This window comes from Gopherus evgoodei, chromosome 4 (genome assembly GCF_007399415.2).
Source record: "Gopherus evgoodei ecotype Sinaloan lineage chromosome 4, rGopEvg1_v1.p, whole genome shotgun sequence".
NCBI lineage: Eukaryota > Metazoa > Chordata > Testudines > Testudinidae > Gopherus > Gopherus evgoodei.
Window position 1 is genome coordinate 64,866,855 of NC_044325.1, and position 25,271 is coordinate 64,892,125.

General features: G+C 47.5%; 1 protein-coding gene across 1 annotated transcript in view; it reads right to left on the reverse strand.

Moving 5' to 3' along the window:
* Positions 1-25,271, reverse strand: part of LTK (leukocyte receptor tyrosine kinase) — a 163,375-nt gene that overhangs the window by 89,464 nt on the left and 48,640 nt on the right. Inside the window, 3 exon segments of the mRNA XM_030559520.1 lie at positions 8,799-9,021; positions 10,101-10,256; positions 16,459-16,572. Of these exon segments, the coding sequence (XP_030415380.1) occupies positions 8,799-9,021; positions 10,101-10,256; positions 16,459-16,572 (493 nt within the window).

Below are 25,271 nucleotides of genomic sequence, written 5' to 3' on the forward strand. Positions count from 1 at the left end.
GAGTGGGCGGGCCTGCGTCCCCCCTGCCACCCCACTCACGGGTGGCAATCTCCCCCTTGCCCCAACATTCAGGCCCAGAAGCCTGGGCCTCTTACCTTCTATAAACTGAACTGCTTGCTCAGCCCCTGCCTGAGGGTCTGAGCCCTGCACCAGTGTTTGTTGCCTCGCCCTGATCCAGGGCCTGGGCTCTATAAACTGACCTGCTTGCTCAGCCCCGCCTGAGGGTCTGAGCCCTGCACCAATGTTTGTTGCCCCGCCCTGATCCGGGGCCTGGGCTCTATAAACTGAACTGCTTGCTCAGCCCGTGCTGGAGGGTCTGAGCCCTGCACCACTGTTTGCTGCCCTGCCCTGATCCAGGACCTGGGCTTGATAAACTGAACTACTTGCTCAGCCCTGGTCTGAGGCCCTGAGTCCTGAACTGTTGTTGTCACCCCAGGTAGTGAGGCAGCCTGGCTCCCAGCCGCCCCAGAGAGGAGTGAACCCCTTCTCCAAACAGCAGACTTCTACATGTGGTACCAGAAGTGGGGACTCTGCCCAGAATGTGGGCACGAGCCCTCCACCCCAGTGAGAAAGGGGCTGGAGGGGAGAAAACCCCCCCTCGAGACATGGATCTGTCCCAGTTCTTCGCCTTCCTGACAGAGAGCCAGGAGCGACAGCAGGCGGCCCAGTTGCAGCAGCAGCAAGAGCAGCGGGCCGCCCAGCTCCAGCAACAACAGCAGCTGGTCGAACAACTAGGAGCCCAGCAACACCAGCTGGTTCAGGATCTGACCACCCAGCATCAGGACTTCCAGCAGCAATGCTTATAAGAGTTGGCGATGGCGCTGTCCTGACCCTCGGAACCCCAGCCGGGAGGCCCGGAGGGGACCCCGCGGCTAAACCCGCCTATCCGGCTAACCAAGATGAGCCCCAGCGATGATCCAGAAGCCTTCCTTGTAACGTTTGAGCGGGTAGCGGTCGTCGCGGGGTGGGCCCAAGATCAATGGGCTTCCCTCCTGGCCCCATACCTGACCGGTACCGCTCAGACGGTCTATCGAGGCTGTCTGCGGAGACGGCCCAGGACTACAACCGAGTAAAGGCGACAATTTTAGATGCCCTGGATGTGAGTCTGGAGACCTTCCGGCAGCAGTTTTGGAGCCTGGCCTACCCCACCGGGGCCCGGCCCTGGATGTTGGCCCAGGAACTAAGAGAAGCATGCAAGCGGTGGTTGCAGCCCGAAAGCCGAATGCTGGAGGAGCTCACGGAACAGATCATATTGGAACAATTTATCCACATACTCCCGCCGCGAGGAAATGCCTGGGTCCTCCGCCATCGGCCTACGACGCTAGCCACTGCCATCATCCTGATGGAGAACTTCCTGGCTGCTGAGACACCGATGGGTCCAACCCTTTGAGTAGCCACCCCTGGGGTGGGGTGCCCCAACCCCAAAAGGAGGGGGGCTCCCGCCCGGGCTGATTCTTGAGTTTCCTACTGGGGTCCTGAGCCCTGACCCCGCCGAGGCTGCGGGGTGACAAGCTCCAGCCCCTTCTTCAGTGGCATGGGGGGCCACTTTGAGCCCTCTCCAGGGAGCCGCAGGGACACGTCCCCGGCTGGGACGAGCAGACCTTGGGCCCTGCTTTTCCTGCGGGGAGTACGACCATCTATGGCGGGACTGCCCAGCGATGGAGTGCACCTTTGGCCAGGTCTGCTCTGGCGAAGCCCGCGCCCGACATCCCCAAGCAGCCAAGATCACAGTGCCCGTGGTCGTGCAGGGTTACCCAGTGGTGGCCTTCATTGATTCAGGCTGCAGCCAGACTCTGGTCTGCCAAAACTTAGGCCCCGAGGCCAACACCCCCCTGGGAATGATCCGGCTGCAGTGTATCCATGGGGACATCCGGCCATACCCCAGTACTCGGACCCAGCTAACAGTAGAGGGGGTCACCCGACCGATGGTGGTGGGTCTAGCCCCAGCCTTGCGTACCCAGTGATCCTGGGGCAGGACTGGCCAGAGTTCGCAGAAGTCCTCTGCTGCAACACCAGGGAACACCCGAGGGTCACGCTAGCCTTGGGAGGAGATCCCCCTGAGACTGGGGCAGAGGAAGGAGAAGCATCCAACCCCACTGAACTGACGAGAGAATCGGAGGACTCTCCCTCGGAAGCGGTTGAGGAGTCCCTGCTTCAGACTGACTTTTGCCGTGATCAAAGGGCCAATCCCACACTCAAGCGGGCGTATGAACAATTGGCCGCTGTCGATGGCATCATCATTGATCCCCACCGGGAGGCCCAGTGGCCACACTCTGAACTACAACAGGAACACCTTTATTGGGTCGAGAGGGACCCCCATACGAGGGAGTCCCAGTATCAACTCCTCACGCCCCAGGGCCATCGGCGGGCCATCAAGAAACTAGCCCACAACGTCCCGGCAGCTGGACACCTAGGCCACGAGAAGACTTTGTCCTGGATTTTGACGCGCTTCTTCTGGCCAGGCATACACCAGGAGGTGAGGAACTACTGTAAGTCCTGCCCAGACTGCCAGTTGGCTGCTCCGGCCCAGACCCGCAAGGCGCCCCTAATCCCCATGCCCTTAATCGAAACCCCCTTCAAGCGAGTGGCCATGGACCTGGTGGGCCCGCTCCCCAAAAGCGTTGCAGGGTTCCAGTATATACTGGTCATGGTGAATTATGATACCCGGTTCACCGAGGCCATACCCCTCCGAAACACCATGGCCTGCAGCATTGCAGGCGAGCTCGTGAAGATCTTCGCCCGCGTAGGCTTGCCCCGGGAAATCCTTACAGACCAGGGCACCAACTTTACTTCTTGGCTATTGCAGCAGGTGTGTGAGGTCTTGGAGATCAAGCAGCTACGCACATCGGTCTACCATCCCCAGACTGACGGGTTGGTCGAACGATTTAATCGGACTCTTAAGAACATGCTACGCAAGTTCCCCCAAGCCGATCTCCGCCGCTGTGACCAGTTACTTCCACCTCTGCTCCTGGCGGTTCGGGAGGTTCTACAGTCATCTACCAAGTTCTCCCCATTCGAACTACTGTACAGTCGATGCCCACGGGGCCTCTTGGACCTAATGCGGGAGACATGGGAGCAAGCCCCGTCACCCGCCCAGGGCCTCTTAAAGTACGTACTCCAGCTTCAGGAGCGCCTTGCACAGGCTGGGGCCCTGGTGCACGAGAATTTGAAAGCCGTGCAAGAGACTCAAGCCCAGACCTACAACCGCGAGGCGCGGACTCACGACTTCCAGCCCGGAGATCAGGTTTTACTCCTCCTCTCCTCCATTGAATCAAAGATTCTGGCCCAGTGGCAAGGGCCTTATGAGGTGGTCCGAAAGATCGGGCCCGTCACATACGAGATCTACCAGCCCAACTGATGCAAGAAAAGGCAAAGCTACCACGTGAACCTTCTCAAACCGTGGAGGGAGCGAGAAGGGCTGTTGATTAACCCCTACCAGCCGGAACTCGAGCTGGACCCCAGGTAACATGTTCGGAGGACCCCGAAGGACCCCAGCTTGGAGAGACACTGACGGCGGAACAACTTAAACAGACCTGATGTCTCCTACAGGTGTTCCCTCACACCTTCACAACCCAACTGGGATACACCACCGTTGTCCATCCCACCATTTAGACCGAACCGGGCGTGGTGATTCAAGGCGCGACCAGGCCCTTGCCGTATCACATACGACAGGTCATTGAGGAGGAAGTACGGGCCATGCTGGACTTGGGGGTCATCGAACTGGCACAAAGCAAATGGCGCAGCCCAGTGGTGCTGGTACCGAAGCCGGATGGCACCCGATGATTCTGCATCGATTTCAGATGCATCAATGCCATCTCGAAGTTCGACGCATACCCGATGCCCCGGGTAGATGAGCTACTCAGCTGATTGGGAGAGGCCCGTTACATCACCACCCTTGATCTGAGTAAGGGGCATTGGCAGATCCCCCTCAAGCTGGCCTCCAGGGAGAAGACCACTTTTGCCACCCCTACGGGCCTGTACCAGTTTACCCGGATGCCCTTCAGCCTCCATGGGGCCCTGGCCACGTTTCAGCGACTGATGGACCGCCTCCTCCAGCCTCATTGGGACTACGTGGCTGCTTACCTTGATGATGTGGTTATTTATAGTCACCAATGGGAGAACCACCTCGAGCGGGTAGCCACAGTCCTGAGGTCCCTGCGGGCAGCTGGGCTGACCGCCAACCCAAAGAAGTGCCTTACTGGTTGTCAAGAAACGACCTACCTGGGGGTATATACCATTGGGAATGGACAAGTAAAACTCCTCGTGGGAAAAGTTCAGGCCATTGCAACCTGCCCTCCGCCGGCCACAAAATGCCAGGTACACCAGTTCCTGGGACTGGCCAGCTACTATCGGCGGTTCATTCCCCATTTTGCGGCTATTGCAGCCCCCTTGACTGGTTTGTTGACCAAGGACAGCCCGCTGCAAGTAAGGTGGACCCGAGAGTGCGACAATGCATTCCAGACACTCAAGGCAAGCCTCTGCCGCAAACCTGTTCTATATAGCCCTGATTTTGACCAGCCATTCATCCTCCAGACAGACGTCTCGGAGGTGGGACTCGGTGCTGTCCTCTCCCAAGAGGTCGACGGGGAAGAACATCTGGTCATCTATATCAGCAGGAAGCTTTTCCCCGGGAGAAGAACTATGCGGTAGTGGAAAAGGAGGCCCTCGCTGTAAAGTGGACTTGTGACGCATTGCAGTATTATCTCCTTGGAGTCCCATTCACGCTCGTCACTGATCATGCTGCACTCCAATGGCTGGTCTGAATGAAAGACCATAATATTAGGCTACAGCGGTGGTACCTGGTGTTACAGCCCTATGTCTTTACGGTTCACCACAGGGCTGGGAAGGACCACGCTAATGCGGACATTCTTTCCCGCGTGGGAGGCATGGAAGGGTCTGGCCCCGCTGCATAGGAGCCAGACTTGAGTGGGGGGGGGTTGTGTAGTGAGGTGGCCTGGCTCCCAGATGCCCCGGAGGACGAAGAGCCCAGCCGGAGGCTGGACTGGGCAGAGCTACGGAGCTCTGAGCCTGCCCCGCAAAGGGTCAAGCGCCGACCTGGAAGTATAAAGGCAGGCCCTCCAAGCTCAGTGAGGCCCCAGCGGCTGGAGCGAGCGGACATCCCTCTGGGAGCTCAGGACTGGGAGACTCCTACAACCCAGGGTAGCCGTCCAGGGTGGCCTGAGCTCCCCCGTGCTCATTATCCAGAGAAGCTGCTGGAGCTCCCCCGTGCTCGTTATCCAGAGGAGCTGCCGGACCTACCCTCCAGCCCCAACTGGGACGAACCCATGCACCTGGACCCTGCGGAGGACGACCCCAGGATCCAGGTAAGCCCCGAGGGGGAGTCTGGAAGTAGCTCGGGGGCAGCCGACCCTAGTCTGGCTGTAGCAGAACCAGAGCCAATGTCAGTGTGTTGCGGCCAGGATCCCCACTGACACAGCAGCAGGTAGTCTGCCGCTGTTAGGGCCCCGGGCTGGGACGCAGAGGAGTGGCCTGCATCCCCCCTGCCACCCCACTCACGGGTGGCAGTCTCCCCCTTGCCCCAACACTCAGGCCCAGAAGCCTGGGCCTCTTACCTTCTATAAACTGAACTGCTTGCTCAGCCCCTGCCTGAGGGTCTGAGCCCTGCACCCCTGTTTGCTGCCCCACCCTGATCCAGGGCCTGGGCTTGATAAACTGAACTACTTGCTCAGCTCTGGTCTGAGGGCCTGAGTCCTGAACTGTCGTTGTCACCCTAGGTAGTGAGGCGGCCTGGCTCCCAGCCACCCCAGAGAGGGGTGAACCCCCTCTCCCAACAGCGGACTTCTACAGTGCCATACGTTTATGATATGCTGCCTCATCTCTACACTATCATTTGGTCATTGTACTTCCTGTTCTACTCCTAACAGTACAGTATTGTTTAGAAGCAGACAAAAACATTTAAAAATCCCAAACCATCCAAAAATCCAATTACTTCAAGCTGGTCTTCCTGTCAATTGATAGCACAGGCCTTCAGATATAAAAGAGAAACTGGTCTTGGGCCATGTGCCTGCCATGGAGAAGCTAGATCAATATGTCCATCCTGGACTTGTGTAGATATTTTTTAAATCAATCCATTGTAAAAGAAAAAGAAAGGAATCATATTTTTTCCAAGAGTCTCTAATTCCATCTCCTTGTTTTCCTTCTTCCACATATTTTAAACATGATTGAAGTATATTACATATTTTAGATGTCTTTAAACCTAAGCCCCTGACCACCTATGATTGTTACAGGCCCCTTCAAGCTTTTCACTCCTTTCATGAGAGCAAAGGTGTAACCCCAATGTCCTAACAAATTTCCAATTGAGCAGATTAGGTTCTACCTACTTAAATTCCACTGCTATTTTAATTAGAGAGGATGATCTTAACTTCATCTCCTAAAGCTGTTGTGGCAGTCTTCAGGTAGGCTATGGAATAGGTGCGATTTTCCATTCCAGAGATAGCTGCATGTCAGTGATGCATGAAGTGATCACTATTGATACTGAACAGCTAGGTACTTGTGAGGAGCACTCAATTAATCAATCATTTAATAATTAGCAGAAATGGACTTGTGAATCTAGCTGCCTTGGCCAGCAGAGAAGAGTCACATGCCTGAAGTGGCATGGGTAGTCTCTGGGGATAAGAATGACACCAAAAGGCAACTTTTTCCCTGCTACACTGGCAAGGAGACATCCAGAGGGGGAAGGGCCCACCTAGAAAGGAAGTGAGTAAGAAGTGAAAATAGGAGAGGAAGGGATATGAGGGTTAAGAATCAAATTTTAAATCAAACTTTGCTGTCTTTGGCTCACCAGAACAGGAGTCTTGGCTGGGTATCTCTATAGCAACAAAAGGTGGTGCCAGGGAATTCAAGGAAAACAAGAGCAAGGATCTGTTGGTGAAATTCTCCATGGGAGCCAATCAAGTGATATAAACAAAAAGCTTATAGTCAGCATACTTAATCCATGCCCCTCAAAGGCAGGTAGGAGGAAAGGATAGCAAGCACAAGGAAGGTTGTAAATAAACAGCCATGTGGGCTCCTCTCTCTCTCTCTTTCTCTGTTAGAACTCAGTCTCCCTGTTGCACTTCAAGGCACCCTCTTGGTTCCCATCTCATGTGCATTCTGGCACATCCAGGAATGAAAAAGCAACCGTGGGGAAGACCAAAGTAAGGAACATCCAGGCTAAGGTTTGGTATTGCCCGATTTTCTTATCTGCTTTCTCTTCCTCTCTCTTTCTACACTCTCTCTTCTATCCTGCCCAGAGCTTTACAGATAGACCAGAAGCAAATACCCATGAAATTTGGAAAAGTCTGGATCAGCACTGGGAACTGAACGTTGTGACTCAGGCTCTACTGTTATACCGAAGTCATCCACCCAGGGAGGTATCTCAGAAAGGAACAGCCTTTGAAAAGAAAGAAGATATAGAATTTTTCATTCATGGCCAAAGCATTAGGGGCCAGATGCTTGACTCCAGTACAGCACCTGTTGAACCCTCCAGCACTGTGAAGGAGCCAGAAAACTGGCCTAACCAGTTACCAGATGATTCTCACAGCACATGGGGAGCTTTTGGGTGATGGACAGCTGGCAAGTGGCTCTGTAGATGTTCAACAATTTGGGGATGATGCCCAAACTGTGTGAGATATTTTGCATTTTGGAGGTAGAGGAATAGCGGCCCCACTGTGCTTGATCTGTGGCCTTTCAGGGTGTTTCTATTCACCCTGGAAGTTTCTTGGTGGTGATGACTGATGGTATCAACTGCTGCTGATGGTCCAATGGGATGAGTTTGGATGTATTTCCTTTAACTATGGAGACTGTTTTTTGGGTAACACTCCCTCTGCCAATAGCGGCTGAGGACTATGCTGGTGGTGTATCAGACTGCACGCTCTGCCCAGGAAGGTGCACTGACAAGCCTTTTCAAGCAGATACTGGTAGTAAGAGGGGAAGAATGATGATAGTTAAAACTACACCAAACCATGGGAAATTTTTAGCTCTTGTGACCAGGATAACCCATGACATTGCTTAGAAAAATTGGCCCAATACTGAGGGAGCATTTTGGACTCAGTAGATTTGAGGCCTATAATCTCAGCAACAGGAAGTGAATCAGATGAAATAGGGGCATCATTACCTACTAAAGCTTTGGGAGGAAGTTAATAAATGAAATTAATAGGCAGCAGGTTTAAAACAAACAAAAGGAAGTATTTTTTTCACACAATGCACAGTTAACCTGTGAAACTCCTTGCCAGAGGATATTGTGAAGGCCAAGACTATAACAGAGTTCAAAAAAGAACTAGATACATTCATGGAGGATAGGTCCATCAATGTCTATTAGTCAGGATAGGCAGGGACGGTGTCCCTAGTCTCTGTTTGGCAGAAGCTGGGAATGGACGACAGGAGATGGATCACTTGATGATTACCTATTCTCTTCATTCCCTTTGGGACACCTGGCATTGGCCACTGTTGGAAGACTGTACACTGGGCTAGATGGACCTTTGGTCTGACCCAGTATGGGCCATTCTTATGTAAGTATAACCCACTGGTCAAGAGTATGTTATACATTCTCTTCTGTGTCTTATCCCCAGAGGATGAGAGTCTATTACAGCCAGCAGCTATGGAGGCTAACTCTTTAGATCAAGCTGGGGAGCCTCAAGTGTTTAACTATGGAGGTTCTCAGTTCAGTCCTCAGAGTTGGCCTTCACAGAACCAGTGACTTTGTGGAGAGAGAAGCAGAGCAGACTTTGCTTGAAGCAATGCCCTAAGGGAACTGCCCTTTAGGCAACATTTAAGCGGCTGCAGGTAGCTAGCCTTACCAGGTGATCTCCTCTTGCCCATCTCTCAGAGGGATGATTATGTTCCGGTTTGTCTCCACATGTCGGATTTCAACTGTGAATCCCTGGAGAGGAGGAGCAGTGTCCTGTGAATATATGGCCAGCTCCAGCAAGCAGGACTCCACACTCCATGGCAGGATGGGGCTATGCAGACTGAACTCACATCTATCCAAGAACCTGCTGGTGTTCAGGAGGAGAATGTTCCCTGAAGGAAAGAGTACAAGGGGAGAAGACATAAAAAGAGGAAACAAGAGGAAAGAGGGATTGAAAGAAGCAGTGGTGAAAAAGGAGAGGAGAAGAAAAGACAAGAAAAAAGTAGAGGATAAAAAGAAGTGAAAGAAGAATTAAGTTAAAAAAGAAAGAAAATAAGTAAAGAACAGATCAAGAGAGAGAGGGGAAAAGAGAGGAAAAGAAACCAAGGAGAGAGAAAGAAGGAAAAAGGGAGGAGGCAATAGATATAATACTGGTTAGAAACATAACACAGGCACGAGTGCGCACAAAATTTGAGTCAGCTTAGCCTTGTCAAGGGGCTGAATTTCCTGGGACTCTCACCCTCTGTAGTTAAAAGTGGCTTCTTCTGACTGTGTTGGAAACAAAGCTAATTCACAAAGGGCCCGAATCTGGCCCAATGAAGTTGATATGAACCTCTCATTTCAGTGGGAGCAGGACTGGACCATAAGAACATAAAAAGTATGGGCCAAATCCCAAGAGGTGATGAATAACAGTGAAGAGTGCTGAGCATCTTCAATTCCCATTAAAGGCAAGGTAAGCGGAAGGGCTTGGAATACTGCAGACTTGGGCCCCTTCCAAAACCTATTAGCTATACCAGGACTTGAATTTCCTCAGCTTTTCTCAGGGTCTGGAAGTAGCTACCTATGGAAGTAGCTACACTGTGCACTGCTGATGAAAGAGAAGTGACTTGCCAATAACTGTGGTTCTTTGAGAGTGTTGTCTTCGCATTTCAAATGTTACAGTATGTGCACTGTATAAAAATGGGCTGTGTTATATATGTATCAAGTTTCACATTGTACACTGCAGTATGAGCAAGGCTGCCACACAGTAAATATTCCATACATCTATGCAATATGCTCAAGTCTACTGTTTGATAAATCTATCGAAAAATCAATGGCTTTTTTTAATATACACATGATTCTTAGTGGTGTGTTCTCTAGAGTTTAGAGTGGAATTTCAGGATGGCTTCGGAGAGAGACAGGGAAAGATGGCCATAGAAATCTGTGTGTGCATATGTGTATCCCTTTGGGAATGAACTGGAAGTTTGTCTACCTTCTTTGTCTCCTCTGGATGAATGGTTTTCCAGAACTTGATGCTGCTGCTGCTGCGACACCAAGGCATTCATTGAAGATAGCACCCAGTCTGGTTTTCCGGAGGTGTCCGTAGATGTTACCCAGGAGCAAATGGACCCATAGGTACAAGAGGTTTCTGGGATGAGAAACAGAGAGAGAACTTTTCACTGGTGTGCCACCTGGCTCCAGGGAGGGTGTCAGACAGGATGTTAATGAGCAGATCTAGATTCATAGGTTCATTCATACATTTTAAGGCCAGAAGTAACTTTAGTGACCATATAGCCTGATCCCCCCTGTATGACACAGGCCAGAGAACTTCCCCGAAATAATTCCTAGAACATATCTTTTAGAAAACTACCTTAATTTAAAAATCGCCAGTAATGGAGAATCCACCGTGATCTGTCGTAAATTGTTCTAATGGTTAATTACTCTCACAGTTAAAAATTTATGCCTTATTTCCAATCTGAATTTGTCTAGCTTCAACTTCCAGTCATTGGAACATGTTATATTTTTTGCTGCTAGACTGAAGAGCCTATTATCAAATATTTGTTCCCCGTGTAGGTACTTATAGACAGTGATCAAGTCACCCCTGGACCTAGTAAAGAGGATAGGAAAGAAGTTGGTAAAGTACAAGTAAGAACTAGTGAGGAATAATCAAACAAAATAGAGTCCCATTTAAACAGAACACTTAAAGGCAAGCAACTAAGTATTGACCAAATGTACCAGTGCTTATATATAAATGCTGGAAGTCTTAAAACTAAGATGGATGAATGGGTGAACTGGCATTAAATGAGGATTTTGATATAATAGGTATCACAGAAACTTGGAGAAGTAAGACTAATCAATGGGACACGGTAATACACGGTATAAAATATATAAGAATGACCAAGTAGGTCACAGAGAAGTAGGAGTGGCGTTAAAGAAAGCATAGATACAAGTAATACAAAAATCTTACATGAAACAAACTGTACCATAGAATCTCTACAGCTAGAAATTCCATACTCGAATAATATGAATATAGCCATAGGAATATACTACCAACCACCTGAACAGGATGGTGACAGTGACTGTGAAAAGCTCAGGGAGATTAGAGAGGCTTCAAAAGCAGAAAGCACAATAATAATGGCTAAGGCTACATTTTAGTCATGGGTATTTTTAGCAAAAGTCATGGATGGGTAACGGGCAGTAAACAAAAATTCACAGCCTGTGACCTGTCCATGACTTGTACTATATACCCCTCCTCAGTATCCCTGATGATGCCACAGCACAACTGGATGCTGAGCTCTGTGCCTTTCTCCTCACACACAACTATTTCAAATTTGATGACAATATATATCTCCAGATCAGTAGCACCGCTATGGGCACCTGCATGGCCCCACAATATGCCAATATTTTTATGGCCGACTTGGAACAACACTTCCTCAGCTCTCGTCCATTCACGCCCCTTCTCTGCCTATGCTACATTGATGACATCTTCATCATCTGGACCCATGGGAAGGAGACTCTGGAAAAATTCCACCACGATTTCAACAGCTTCCACCCCACCATCAACCTCAGCCTGGACCAATCTACACACGAGGTCCACTTCCTGGACACCACGGGGCAAATAAGTGATGGTCACATTAACGCCACCCTATACCGAAAACCTACCGACTGCTATGCCTACCTTCATGCCTCCAGCTTCCATCCCGGGCACATCACACGATCCATTGTCTACAGCCAAGCACTGAGGTACAACTGCATCTGCTCTAACCCCTCAGACAGAAACCAACACCTACAAAATCTCCCCCAAGCATTCTCAAAACTACAATACCCGCACGCGGAAATAAGGAAACAGATCAACAGAGCCAGACATGTACCCAGAAGCCTCCTACTGCAAGACAAACCCAAGAAAGAAACCAACAGGACTCCACTGGCCATCACATACAGTCCCCAGCTAAAACCTCTCCAACGCATCATCAAGGATCTACAACCCATCCTGGACAATGACCCCACACTTTCACAGGTCTTGGGTGGCAGGCCAGTCCTCGCCCACAGACAACCTGCCAACCTGAAACATATTCTCACCAGTAACTGCACACTGCACCATAGTAACTCTAGCTCAGGAACCAATCCATGCAACAAACCTCGATGCCAACTCTGCCCACATATCTACACCAGTGACACCATCACAGGACCTAACCAGATCAGCCACACCATCACTGGTTCATTCACCTGCACTTCCACCCATGTAATATACGCCATCGTATGCCAGCAATACCCCTCTGCTATGTACATCGCCCAAACTGGACAGTCTCTGTGGAAGAGGATAAATGGACACAAATCAGATATTAGGAATGGCAATATACAAAAACCTGTAGGAGAACACTTCAATCTCCCTGGCCACACTATAGCAGACCTTAAGGTGGCCATCCTGCAGCAAAAAAACTTCAGGACCAGACTTCAAAGAGAAACTGCTGAGCTTCAGTTCATCTGCAAATTTGACACCATCAGCTCAGGATTAAACAAAGACTGTGAATGGCTTGCCAACTACAAAAGCAGTTTCTCCTCCCTTGGTTTTCACACCTCAACTGCTAGAACAGGGCCTCATCCTTCCTGATTCTAGCTTGGTCGCATATATATACCTGCCCCTGGAATTTCCACTACATGCATCTGACGAAGTGGGTATTCACCCACGAAAGCTCATGCTCCAAAACGTCTGTTAGTTTATAAGGTGCCACAGGATTCTTTGCTGCTTTTACAGATTCAGACTAACATGGCTACCCCTCTGATACTATTTATATCTGGTAGCACCCAAACACCCAATCAGGGCCAGAAAACACAATCACTATGTCTGCAGCGCTACAGTCAAACATCGGCGATAGCAAACTGAAGTCTGAGTAGCAAAAATGCCAAACCATTTTCCAGAAATTTTATTTAAAAATAAATATTTATGGAAAATTATTGCATTTCAAAATACCTTACCAAGTCTTGAACTTGTAGTTACAGATATTAGAGCAATGTATTTTTAACCCCTTGAATATACAGCAACATACCAAACTGCTCCACTAATAAAGTAGCTACAACAACTACTTTCACAGTGACAAGCAGATGATTTCCCCACTTGCTCCAGCTGTACAAAGCCCCTGTGCCATCACCTCTAGGTTGTGAGGGTTCTGATGTTTGGGAGAGGAGTAACAAGCTTTACAACAGAATGAGAAATTGGGAGTGGTTGACATCTGGAAGGAGACATGAAGGGCTTATTCGGGAAGAGCAATCTCACCTGTGGCATGAAGGGAAACGGTCAGCAACTAGAAGAGGATGGCTAGGGCCATTTACAGAGCAAGGAAGTGTCGGGTGCACATCAAATAGTCTGAGTATTAAGGAATATCTGTCCCAGGTTAAATGTGCATCTGCTCCTCAGGTGACACATGACAGTGGAGGCTGGGATGCAACTCTTTGGCTAGTACCTTAGGGTTGGGATGGGATTTGGGGAACCATTCCTGGGACAAGAGCAGGGACTATTTCATCTATGTGAGTCTTCTTTCTCCAGAGACCAGGGGATGGGGAGCCAGAGCCCCGCACCTGAGGATTATTAATTCTGAACTTTGTGTGTTAAATATTAAGGGGAACATTTCACAAGCTTAGGACTTGGTTTTTATGAACTGGTTTTCTCCCAACTTGTCAAAGGCTCATTTTCTTCTTGGGGACTAAGGGCAGTCCTGGTCCCACTGAGTCAAGGGAAGGTCCCTTCTAGCCCTACATTTTCATGATTCTATGATTACATAGCATATTCCTGCCTCCCTGACTACACCCATTCTGCACATAGGTTGGTGAAGCGTGCAAAGAGATAATATGAAGTATGAACATTGCTTGCCAGACAATCAATCAATCAAACATCTATCCAGGTGCTTACATGGCTCCATCTCTGTAGTATCTGTGCAACTCCCAAGGATTCAACATAGAAATAACAATCTCTCTTTTTTACTTCTCAGCCAATAAAAGAGGTAGCTTGATTAATTTATAGTATTTGGCAGCTCTGTTTGTTTATATTTGCTAACCATATCCCACTATCTGTTATGGAAATTCATGTTCAGGTGAAGTAAACAAACTGTCTTCCTTGAAAGAAATTCATATGATAAATGAGTTATGCAAGATGGGAGTAAGTTTACTGATTTGAAAAAAAAAGAGCCCTTCTTGATATGTACAGTTAATGAGTGTTTTATTACAACACACCCAATTCAAATCAATAGGAGAACTCTTTTTTGGTGGATGACCAGCTGGATGCAAATTTTGTTGAAAGGATGCACTCATGAAATATTTCTGTGTATGTCTTAGAAACTGCGGTGTGGGAAAGGAGGGAGCATAAACTAGAGAGGAATTATTGTAATGCTATTGAAATAAAAATATGGTTCCTTTTAAGGTTGAACAAGTCCAGTTTTCTCCCTCACTGCCAAATACTGTTCATCCTCCGTGAGGGATCTCATGATAAAAGTGCCTCTTCACTCTCCTCCTCCCACTTGCTTTCCAGGACATTGGGTTTTATTACAATGGGGAGGTAATGACAGCTAATTGTTCACCTTCTTCTAGGCATTTCACATCCTGGAACGGTTTCAAGAACTGCTGAATGCACAAGGAATACATGCAAAAAGAATGAAGGGAAACAATCTAAAATAGAAGTGGAAATATTGAAAAATTGCCCCAATCACCACAAGAGGAAATTTCAGTTGCCATGGAACTGCTATGAAGACATGTACTCCATAGGATTCCAGCCAGCACAGACATACCACTTCAGGGAAGAATTCCACATTGTAAGATTCCTGGGTGACATTGACAGGGTAGTGCTACGAGCAGGGCTGGCTTTAGGCTATTCTACCAATTCCCCCGAATTGGGCCCCGCGCCTAAGAGAGCCCCACGTCCAGTGAGAATCCCTTCCCTGGCTAGAGGTGCCTTTTTAATTTTTACTCACCTGGCGGTGCTCTGGGTCTTCAGCGGCATTTCGGCGGTGGGTCCTTTGCTTGCTCTGGGTCTTCGGTGGCACTTCGGTGGTGGGTCCTTCAGTGCCACTGAAGACCTGGAGTGAGTGAAGGACCCAGGGCCGGCGCTTCCATTTAGGCAACCTAGGCGGTCACTAGGAACCAGGATTTGGGAGGGCGGCATTTTGTCGCCCTTGGCGGCAATTCGGCGGCGGGGGGTCCTTCCACGCTCTGGGTTGTCGTCGGCAATTCTGCGGCAGGTCCTTCACTCACTCCAGGACCCGCTGCTGAAGTGCCCCGAAGACCGGGAGCACAGAAGGACCCCCTGCCGCAGAATTGCCGCCAACGATCGGGAGCACAGAAGGACCCCCGCCTAGGGCGCCAAAAACCCTGGCGCCGTTCCTGGAAGGACCCACTGCTGAAGTGTTGCCGAAGACTTGGAGCACTGCCCGGTAAGTACAAGCCCCACGTAGTTTTTTACATGTGTTTATTTTATTTTTATTTTTTTAAAGTCATCCCTGCCGGGGCCCTGTCAAAACTGTTCGAATTGGGCCCCGCACTTCCTAAAGCCGGCCCTGGCCATGAGTATGTTCTCACTGCAGGAGGCCAACTCCTAGCTGGCCCTACAGGACACTTGCACTATTGCATAAGAGGATAACTTCTCTGGTAACAATATACTTATCCTGCTCTAACTGAAAGGGTCCCTTATCAGGAATTGCCTCATGTAATAGCCTTCTCCCTTTTGCTCTTTCCTGAAGCAGAGTTATGCTGAGAGTGCAGACAAGAAAGGATAGAGTTCCTGAAGCCTTGTGGGTACCACAGCTTTGTACAGTTATCTACCTTTCTAGCAGTGCTTGGCTCATTCTCTCAGCCCTTCACAAATCTGGGCACTCATTCAACTACTCCTGGTACCACAGGAATTCCAGTTCATCCTACCTTCCTTGCAGCTACTTGCTCAGGTCTGTTGGGTTTTTCCAGACAGGTGGAGAAAGAAAATAAACTCCTTGGCAGTAATACAGAGTGAAGTTATTTTCAAAGGAAATTCTATTTGCTGAGGAAACAGATCCATTAATTAGCATTTGCTTCAGGGACTCGACATATTCTACACTGATCGTTTTCATAGTGTGTTGATGGAGAAGAGTTTTTTTTGTTCTAGGCTTTTTTTTTTTTTCCAGAAATGGAGACAGTGCCTTACGGCTACACTAGCTTGTCTGAGTCCATGCCATCATCCTGTGAAAGCCAGCAGCTTGGCTTTCTAGTAACCAGACACACACATAGAGACAGGAGGCTTCTAATTATCAAAGAGGGAAGCTGATCTCCTCTGTGCAGTGTGGATCCTGCTTAAGAGATAGGAAGGACTAAAGGGACTGGAGTTGTAGTACCTGGACTGGAAGACTGATCAGATGACATCATCACATTTTTGCCTGGAGACAGTCTGGGATGGGGACTCAGTAAAGAAGGGTTTTCCTCATATAATCCAGAGCAGGACACAGCAACTGTAACAAAACAATAAAGAATGGGGAACATTTAATGTTTATATATATTGATCCAGGATTAAAATTCTTAGGGCTCCAATTACATTACAATAGGAACATCCACCCAGTATAACCCATGTTAGTGCAGTATATTGCACCAAAATCTGCCCTCATCCTACAGTTGCAATACAGTGCTCCCCCAATTAGGTCTTCATTATAGCAGTATAAGCAGCAAAGAATCCTGTGGCACCTTATAGACTAACAGACGTTTTGGAGCATGAGCTTTCGTGGGTGAATACCCACTTCCTCAGATGCATGTAATGGAAATTTCCAGGGGCAGGTATATATATGCTAGCAAGCAAGCTAGAGATAACGAGGTCATTCAATCAGGGAGGATGAGGCCCTGTTCTAGCAGTTGAGGTGTGAAAACCAAGAGAGGAGAAACTGGTTCTGTAATTGGCAAGCCATTCACAGTCTTTGTTCAGTCCTGAGCTGATGGAGTCAAATTTGCAGATGAACTGAAGCTCAGCAGTTTCTCTTTGAAGTCTGGTCCTGAAGTTTTTTTGTTGCAGGATGGCCACCTTAAGGTCTGTTTTCACACCTCAACTGCTAGAACAGGGCCTCATCCTCCCTGATTGAACTGACCTCGTTATCTTTAGCTAACTTGCTTGCTAGCATATATACACCTGCCCCTGGAAATTTCCATTACATGCATCTGAGGAAGTGGGTATTCACCCATGAAAGCTCATGCTCCAAAACGTCTGTTAGTCTATAAGGTGCCACAGGATTCTTTGCTGCTTTTACAGATCCAGACTAACACGGCTACCCCTCTGATACTTGATTATAGCAGTATGGCTCCCAGAGATGCACACACTATAGCAACATAATTCCATAATGATGTCCTCTTTAGTACAGATATATTCTGCCCACCTATGCCCTTGTTATCACAACATCCTCCAAAGATGCACTTGCTATAACAATTTACCCCCCAAGTGCCCATGCAACAGCAATATACTCATTCAATGATACCCTCCTTATAGTGTAACCATCTATCTGCCTAGTGATGTGTGTGCATTTCTATACACAGGAGGAATATATAATTTTAGAAGTGGCTGGAAATGAGAAGGTAGAGGCAACACCATCTACCCACCAGCAACCCATGAGTCACCTGTCATGAGTGAATGCTTGGCTTCTCTATAGAGACTGGCACTACAAACTAGAGGCCACCATGTAATTTCATAATCAAATACATGAGTTTCAGATGGTAGCGGGATTTGAACCTTGAGTTGAAAGGTCCCATCTTTGCCTGATCACCTGGGCGCACGGATGGCCGCATCAGCAGCAGCAAGCAGCACTGGTTAACGAACCCTCAAAACTTGTGATGATCGTCATCAAACCACACTAGCAATGAGATTTTCAGACCATGCTCCAGGGCTGCCACCAAGGATCCTAGAGATGTCTGGACCTGCACTTGAAGAGAGACATTCTCTAACTGCAGCTGGGCAATTTGATTCTGGAGGCTCTGGAGTAGGGACACTGTCTCTGGGACTGCAGCACCCAGGTGCTCTATCAAGCCTGGCAGGAGTTGGTACAGTGGAGTCTGTGGAAACTATCAGGTGCTGGTTCCAAGCAGTAAGGCCTAGTGGTTGGAGAGGAAGTCAAAGCCAGGTGGTCAGAGTCCACAGATAAGCCAAATTAGTACCATAGCCAAAGTCCAGATGCGGGCCAAAGGTCAAAACTGGGTGATCAGAGTCCATGGGTCTTGGAGTCAGGAGGCAGATGCAGGCCTGAAACAAGGTCAGAGCAGGGCATGGGCAAGGCTGGGGCAGGAACAGGAAGAAGAACAGGCTGGGAGTCTAGAGAGTCTGTTGCCTGGTGACTTGCAGTGTGGGTTCCTGGCGGGATAGTGCTGTTGCACAGACTAATTTGCAACTCTGGAGGGGTTGGAGAACCCCATCTGACTGAGGCTCTGCTCAGGGATAGGCTGCCACATGCCTGAGGTCTGAGGCACTGCAGGCTCTTTTGGAAGGGTAGGTCGTGGCATTGAGTGAACAGCACTTAGCCTCAGCAGTTGGGGCTCCATTCCCGCAGACCGAAAGGGAAGACAGAGCGCACAGCACAAAAAACGTTGAAGGATGGTGCCAAATGTGGCCGGAAGCAGAGGGATTGCTGGTATGTGAACCGATGCATCATGAGGCATTGGGATAGGACCCAGAATGCCCTGCCCCCTTCCCACAAGCCACAGCACCAGAATGGGAAGAGATGCTCTGTGGGATAACTGCCTATAATGCACCACCCCCAATGCCTCCGCAAGTGCTGCAAATGTGGCCACCCCAGTGTGCTTGCAGCTGTCAATGTGGACAGACTGCAGCGCTTTCCCTACTGCACTCTCCGAAGGCTGGTTTAACTCTAAGGCCTGGTCTACACTGGTGGTGGGGGGGGGCAAAATCGACCTAAGATATGCAACTCCAGCTACAAGAATAGCATATCTAAGTTCAACTTACCTCGCATCCTCACGGCACGGGGTCGATTGCTGCAGCTCCCCCATTGACTTTGCTTCCACCTCTTGCCGAGCTGGAGTTCAGCAGTGAACGGGAGAATGACTGGGGATCGATTTATCGCATCTACACTACACGTGGTAAATTGATAGCTGATAGATCGATCACTACCCGCCGATCCTGAGGGTAGTGTAGACATACCCAGAGTAGTCTACATCTGCAAGTGTAGCCATGCCATCGGGCTTTCATACCTAGCACTCTGTCACAGGGTCCTCCAGAACTGAGATGTTGCTGTTTATGATGCTGTATTTTACCACAGCATCAAGGAACCTGTATCAATTTGTCCCGCTCAAAATAATATGTATCCAAATTTTCTTCCTTCTAACCCACAATTTGCAACACTGGTTTATGTGATGGCAAAAATCCTGATTTTAGGTTTCTGGTAATGTGGTGATCAGAAATGGTGTACTTGTTTTGTATATGATGTGTTGTTAGTGTTAATTTTGCCTATGCCATCTGAAATGGCATTGATCTTTTTCACATCTATGTTACCTTGTAAACTCATGTCTAATTTGATGCCCACTGTCACCTATCAGACTTTTTTACTGTTGCTGATTGCTAGGATTCTCTCTCTCATTAAATGTATTATTTCACATTATTTTCCCCCAAGCTATATTAACCTGCATTTTGCAAGGATAATGTAGTTCGTTACTTTCTGCCATGCTTCTAATCTGTCCAGTCATTATGCGTTACTGCTCTGTCCTCCCAGATGTCTGAAACTCCTCCTTCTCCGTAAATGTCAATAATGAGCTGTTGACTCCCTTGTTGGGATAATTAATGAAGATGTTGAATAAGACCTAACAATGATCTCTCTGGTTTCTCCACTGGATGCCTCCCAGCTGGACACATTGCTGTTTATGTTATACTTTATCTAGGATCTTTGATTCAGTTTTCAGTCCACATGACAGTGTTCCAACCCAAATCAATTTGAACAAATTTTCCAATTAGACTTCAGAAATACCATGTCGAATGCTCTACTGAAATCAGAGTACATTCTGTTTACTGCACGCCCCGTGGCTACTAATTTTGTAGTTTTATGTATATATATCTGAACAATCAAGTTAGCCTGGAGAGATTTATTTTTTATAATCCCCTGCCATTTATTGCTCATGGTTCTGTCACGCTGCAGATGAAAAAGGTAATGTTTTTGATTGTGCTTGAGCTCTGTTAGAGCAACAAGGGAACATTGCTCACTTATGCCACTGGCAAAAGGCTGCTCAGGGATCTTTTGGGTATTGGAAACAGTGAAGCTCTGTTCTGCCACACTCTGTTCTTGTTGCTTCCCTCCTTTTGCTCCAGAGATAGGGCAGTGGCTGGCACAATAGGCAGCTATGCATCTCTGCCAGCTTGACACTAATGGAATGTTCTCCTGCATGAGGGCAATGATCCACTAGTCATCTCTAGCTATTTTAAATCCATTTTGCACCACTTAGAGCACCAAGTGGACTTAGCAGACTGTAGAATCTGTCCTCAAGCTTGTATTTCTCAAAGTATTTGTTGCAATATTTTACAAGGGATTGAAGTTAGACTGACAAGATAGAAATGGCCAGAACCACCAGTTTTTCCTGTTTTGAAAGTTGGTACTACATTTGCTTTCATCCAGTCTTTCAGGACCTCTTGAACTGTCTTTGACTTTTCAAAAATAAATGCCAGCAGTTCAATGAATTTGCTAGCTAATTCCCTTAATATCCTAGAATTCATATTGTCCCGACTAGTTGATTTGTAAATTAATGCTTGATTCTGTGGTTTGAACTCACTTTTCATGCCACAGACACATAATGATTTGCCCCACACGAACATTTCCAGAAGGTATCAAAACTATACAGTGCAGAAAGTTTTTTGCATTACTTTACTGTCAATACAGAAAGAGTAAAACAAAAGAGAAAGATGTTGAGTAACTCGGAGAGCCACCTAGCGATTTACTGGATCACAAGATCTATGACTCCTATGACAGCTAGGATAAAAAACCCACTCATACATTTATTATATAATGCCTCTCCCATTCCTCACCCCCATACCTGGGCTGGCCTCCCTCTTCCCTCAGACACGTAATTATTGTTAATACGAATCCACACAGAATGGCTAAGTGTACCCAAGGATCACTGGAGAGATGGACAGAAAAGACAAAAATGTTATTGCATGGAGCCCAATCTGTTGATTGCACTATTCCCTTAGTAAAAACATTTTCCTGCCCTATACTGATGCACAGCAAGGAGTCTATTCAGACTGTTGAATTCGATGGTATCAGCAGATATGGTCAGATAGCATATCTGAGCAATATTCTTTCCCTCTGCTAGAGGACAAGCATCATCAACAGCCACAGAACCAAACCCATTTGATAGGATCATCTTACAAACTGTATCCGCTCTCTCTGCCTTCCATTGTATCAGATACATACTCAGACATACAGACGCTGAACACACACAGAGCAAAACATATAACCATTCACTTTGACATGCCAGAATATACACAGACATTGCTCTTCTTCAATGAGTCTGAGGTTCCCCATTACCTCTAAAATAACAGAATCCCAATTTCAAGTTGCCTCACGTTAGTAGTGATGGAAAGTTGTTACCACCTGACAGTGGTTCATAGCCTATGTGAAACAAGCTGGTGGTGTCAATTCCATTCCCTAGTGGACAGATGTGTCCACATCACCAATATACACATTTGAGACGGGAGCAGTCTCCACAGAGGTCATTAAGAATGAGCTACCTCCCTACACCTAAAGAGCAAGCATATTTACTGGGTGCCATGAGCAAATTTGCACTGTTGCTCCCTGTACCATATCTGTTCTGGGGGCAGAGAACGTCAGCCTCCTGGGCTGTTCATCTGGCACCTTTCACCAGCCCTACCTTAACCTAAAAACATAAAGAAGCAAATGAACATAAACAAAAGAGCTCCTTAGTCTTGGGGCTGGGCCTTTTTAGAATACTGAGCCTAATACATTTCATCTTCAGTGCACTACGTCCTCATTCAAGGTTTCTCTCTGGTACCTATTCAGTGTCCGACAGAAAGGCAACTTTGTTTTTGGCTCCTAGCTTCATGAAAATCCAGAAGCACCCCCAGTAATGAGATTCATTACTTCCAGTGGCTTATCCATTCATTCACATTAATTAACTCATGATCTTAGAGATATAGTGGATTACGTCCCTCTATTTTGCACAGGTATAAAGCTGGGCTTGTTTTCTGTCAAGAGACTCCTGTCTAAGAGAAATGCGTATTTTATTTAATGTGCTGTATTATTTTATGACTTGCAGATTTATGTATCTCCCTTTAATTTGAGATGGATGAACCTGGGGACTAAATACCTCCCTCTCCATACTCCAAGGTGGAGTGGGCTCACCTTCCAAATCAGGGTTGGTTGGTGCCCATTACTGGAATTGCAGAACTTACAGTATCTACAAAAACAACAAGGAAATTTGTTAGTATCTAAAGTGCCACAAGGACACCTCGTTATTTTTGCTGATACAGACTAACACAGCTATCTGAAACCTGTTACAGTATCTAGTATTTGACCTGCAGGAAGACCTTTCCAGTCAAACGGTCTGATCAGCACCAGGGGTGCTGGAACAATTTGTATAGTGGGGATGGTGAAAGCCATTGACCCAAACTGTAAATCCTGTATATGATAGAAACCACTTCAAGCCAGGGGGTGCTACTATACCCCCCAGCATGCTTGGTTCCAGCACCCCAATCAATGCCGTCATCAGGCAGCCAGCCCACTTCCTTTCAGTAGCTAAACAGAGTTCTGATGGTTAATAAAATGGTAGTCTTAGCTTAGTTGTGAGAAAAACTTCCATTCACCAGAGGTTACAAATCCTGGCCCTTCAGGGAGCTGATAACAAAGAAATATGTAAGCACTCTGTCTTAAATAGAAGCTCAGTGTCAGCACTAGGAAGGGATGTGGAAGGGGAGATAAGGGCTTGATTTGTCTTTAATCAAGGTACATATGTTCTGGGGGAGGGGAGATGTGAACTTCTCTGATAAGGCAGCTTTATGTTTTTGAGGGGAGAAAGATGTATGTTCAAAGTCACCACACTTTGGTTCTTTACAGCCTTGCTTCCCTGAATGAGAGACCAGTGACAAATCCTCCCTGAATTCAACCTTCCATCTTTTGTAATAGCCAGATGGCACTCAGTAAGGTCTCAGATATAATTTCACCCCTCACCCTGTTACTCTGTGATTTAGGGTGTCTCGCTGCAGAGAATGAAAGCCTGTTTCCTGTGTATCTGTACAATCTGAGGAGCAGGCAGACGAGGCTTACAAAGCCTGCGGCTGTGTGCTCCACAGATCTGAAAATGTTAATGCAATCTCGGCATTTATTTTAAATAAAAAACGTGTTCCCAGCCCTTTCAGTTGCGGAGATAGCCCTGAAAATATGCACTGATCACCAGAGTTGAAAGTTTCTCATGGTGCTTTCTTAATCTTGGTTGAGATTTTCAAAGCTGGCTAAAGGATTTAAGCTGCACTGCTTCCATTCATTTCAAGGGCTCACCATAGATCTTCCCAGGGCTGGCATTTGGGATCCACGAACACATGTTGGTGGATTTCTCACTTTTTGCGGAGATCCTAGATCAGTGTGCATCTGGTCAAGGAGGGTTACCAGCCAGCACAATGCTACCAGCTCTCTCCTGGACACAAGTCAGTTGCACCAGCTCCTCTACTGAACAGCCAGTGTGGCTCTCGATACTAGGAGGCACAGCTCGATAACACGACTGGTAGAATAACGTGACTGGTGGATGACACATAACATTGAGAGCAAGGAACTACCGCATTCTTACCCCAGGCCTGAGGCTGATTCCCTCTGGGTGGCCTTGGTGATGTCACTAAGGAACATATCAGATCAGAGCACTAATCCATTTAGTCCTGCCCTCGTCTGAAGATGTTTCAGAAGACGGTCACATGGTAACTCTATGGCAGAGGCAGGAACAGAACCTAGAAGTCCTGATTCCCATTCCTTTGCTCTAAGAGCAGTAGAGGAGACCTCCCACAACAGCTATGTTCCACTGGGACCATGCAATTGTCAATCTATATGGAGATGCTCCTGAGCACAGGAGACAGAGCTTTCACAGGCGCTGGACCTAGCTTGTGGAATGCACACCCAGAGATAAGAATGGCCATAGGACTGAAGTGCAAAACCCTTCAAATTGGCTTTTCCTCAAAAAGGTCTTCACACACAAAGGCATGTGCATGCATGCATACCACCCATCAAGTAGGAAGGAAGAAATAGGTTATTATTATTTCTATTTTTAAGTAATTGAGAGGCATTCAGATTCTTTGCAAGCAAGGGGCATATAAGTACCACTTCTGGTCTTCAAATAACCCCCAATCTCTCCAAGCTGGAAGCAAGCTCCCCACAGATCAGAACACACCAACTCAAAGTGGCACCAGACCCTGCCAGAACAACAGATGCAAAACCTGCAGACATATCTCCACTGCTACAACGATCAACAACGTTCCCCCAGAAGTCACCTTTCAAGATCCATGAGTCCTACACAGGCCTATCACAGCAAGTGGTGAATCTCATCCAGTGCACTGAATGTCCCAATAAAAACTTTGTGGGTGAAACTAGACTCATTACTCTCTTGAATGAACTCATGCAGGAAAATGATAACAGATAAGAACACCTTATCGCCTTTGGGTGAATACTTTTCACAAAGCAACCGCTCTATGTCTGACCTCAGCCTCTAAGGAAACCTGCCAACATTTTCAAAAAGACACGCCTGGGAGCTTAAATTCATAATTCTGATAGACACCAAAAATCATGGACTAAACAAAGAGACTCCATGAATCTGAAGAAGTGGGTTTTTTACCCATGAAAGCTTATGCCCAAATAAATCTGTTAGTCTTTAAGGTGCCACCGGACTCCTTGTTTTTATTGGATTTATGGTTTATTACAACAATCTTTAACCTCCTAATCTCCCTTTTTGTTTTATGACTATAGAGGTGTTTATAGGCCACTCTACCTGGAATGGTCCCTTACAATATGTGCTAAATACAATATGTGCTAAATATGTTCCATTTTGCATTTAGCTGTGACACTCAGAGTACCTTTCCCAAACTGAAGAAGAGCTCTGTGTGGCTCAAAATCTTGTCTCGCTCACCAAGAGAAGTTGGTTCAATTAAAGATATTACCTCATCCACCTTGTTTCTCTAATA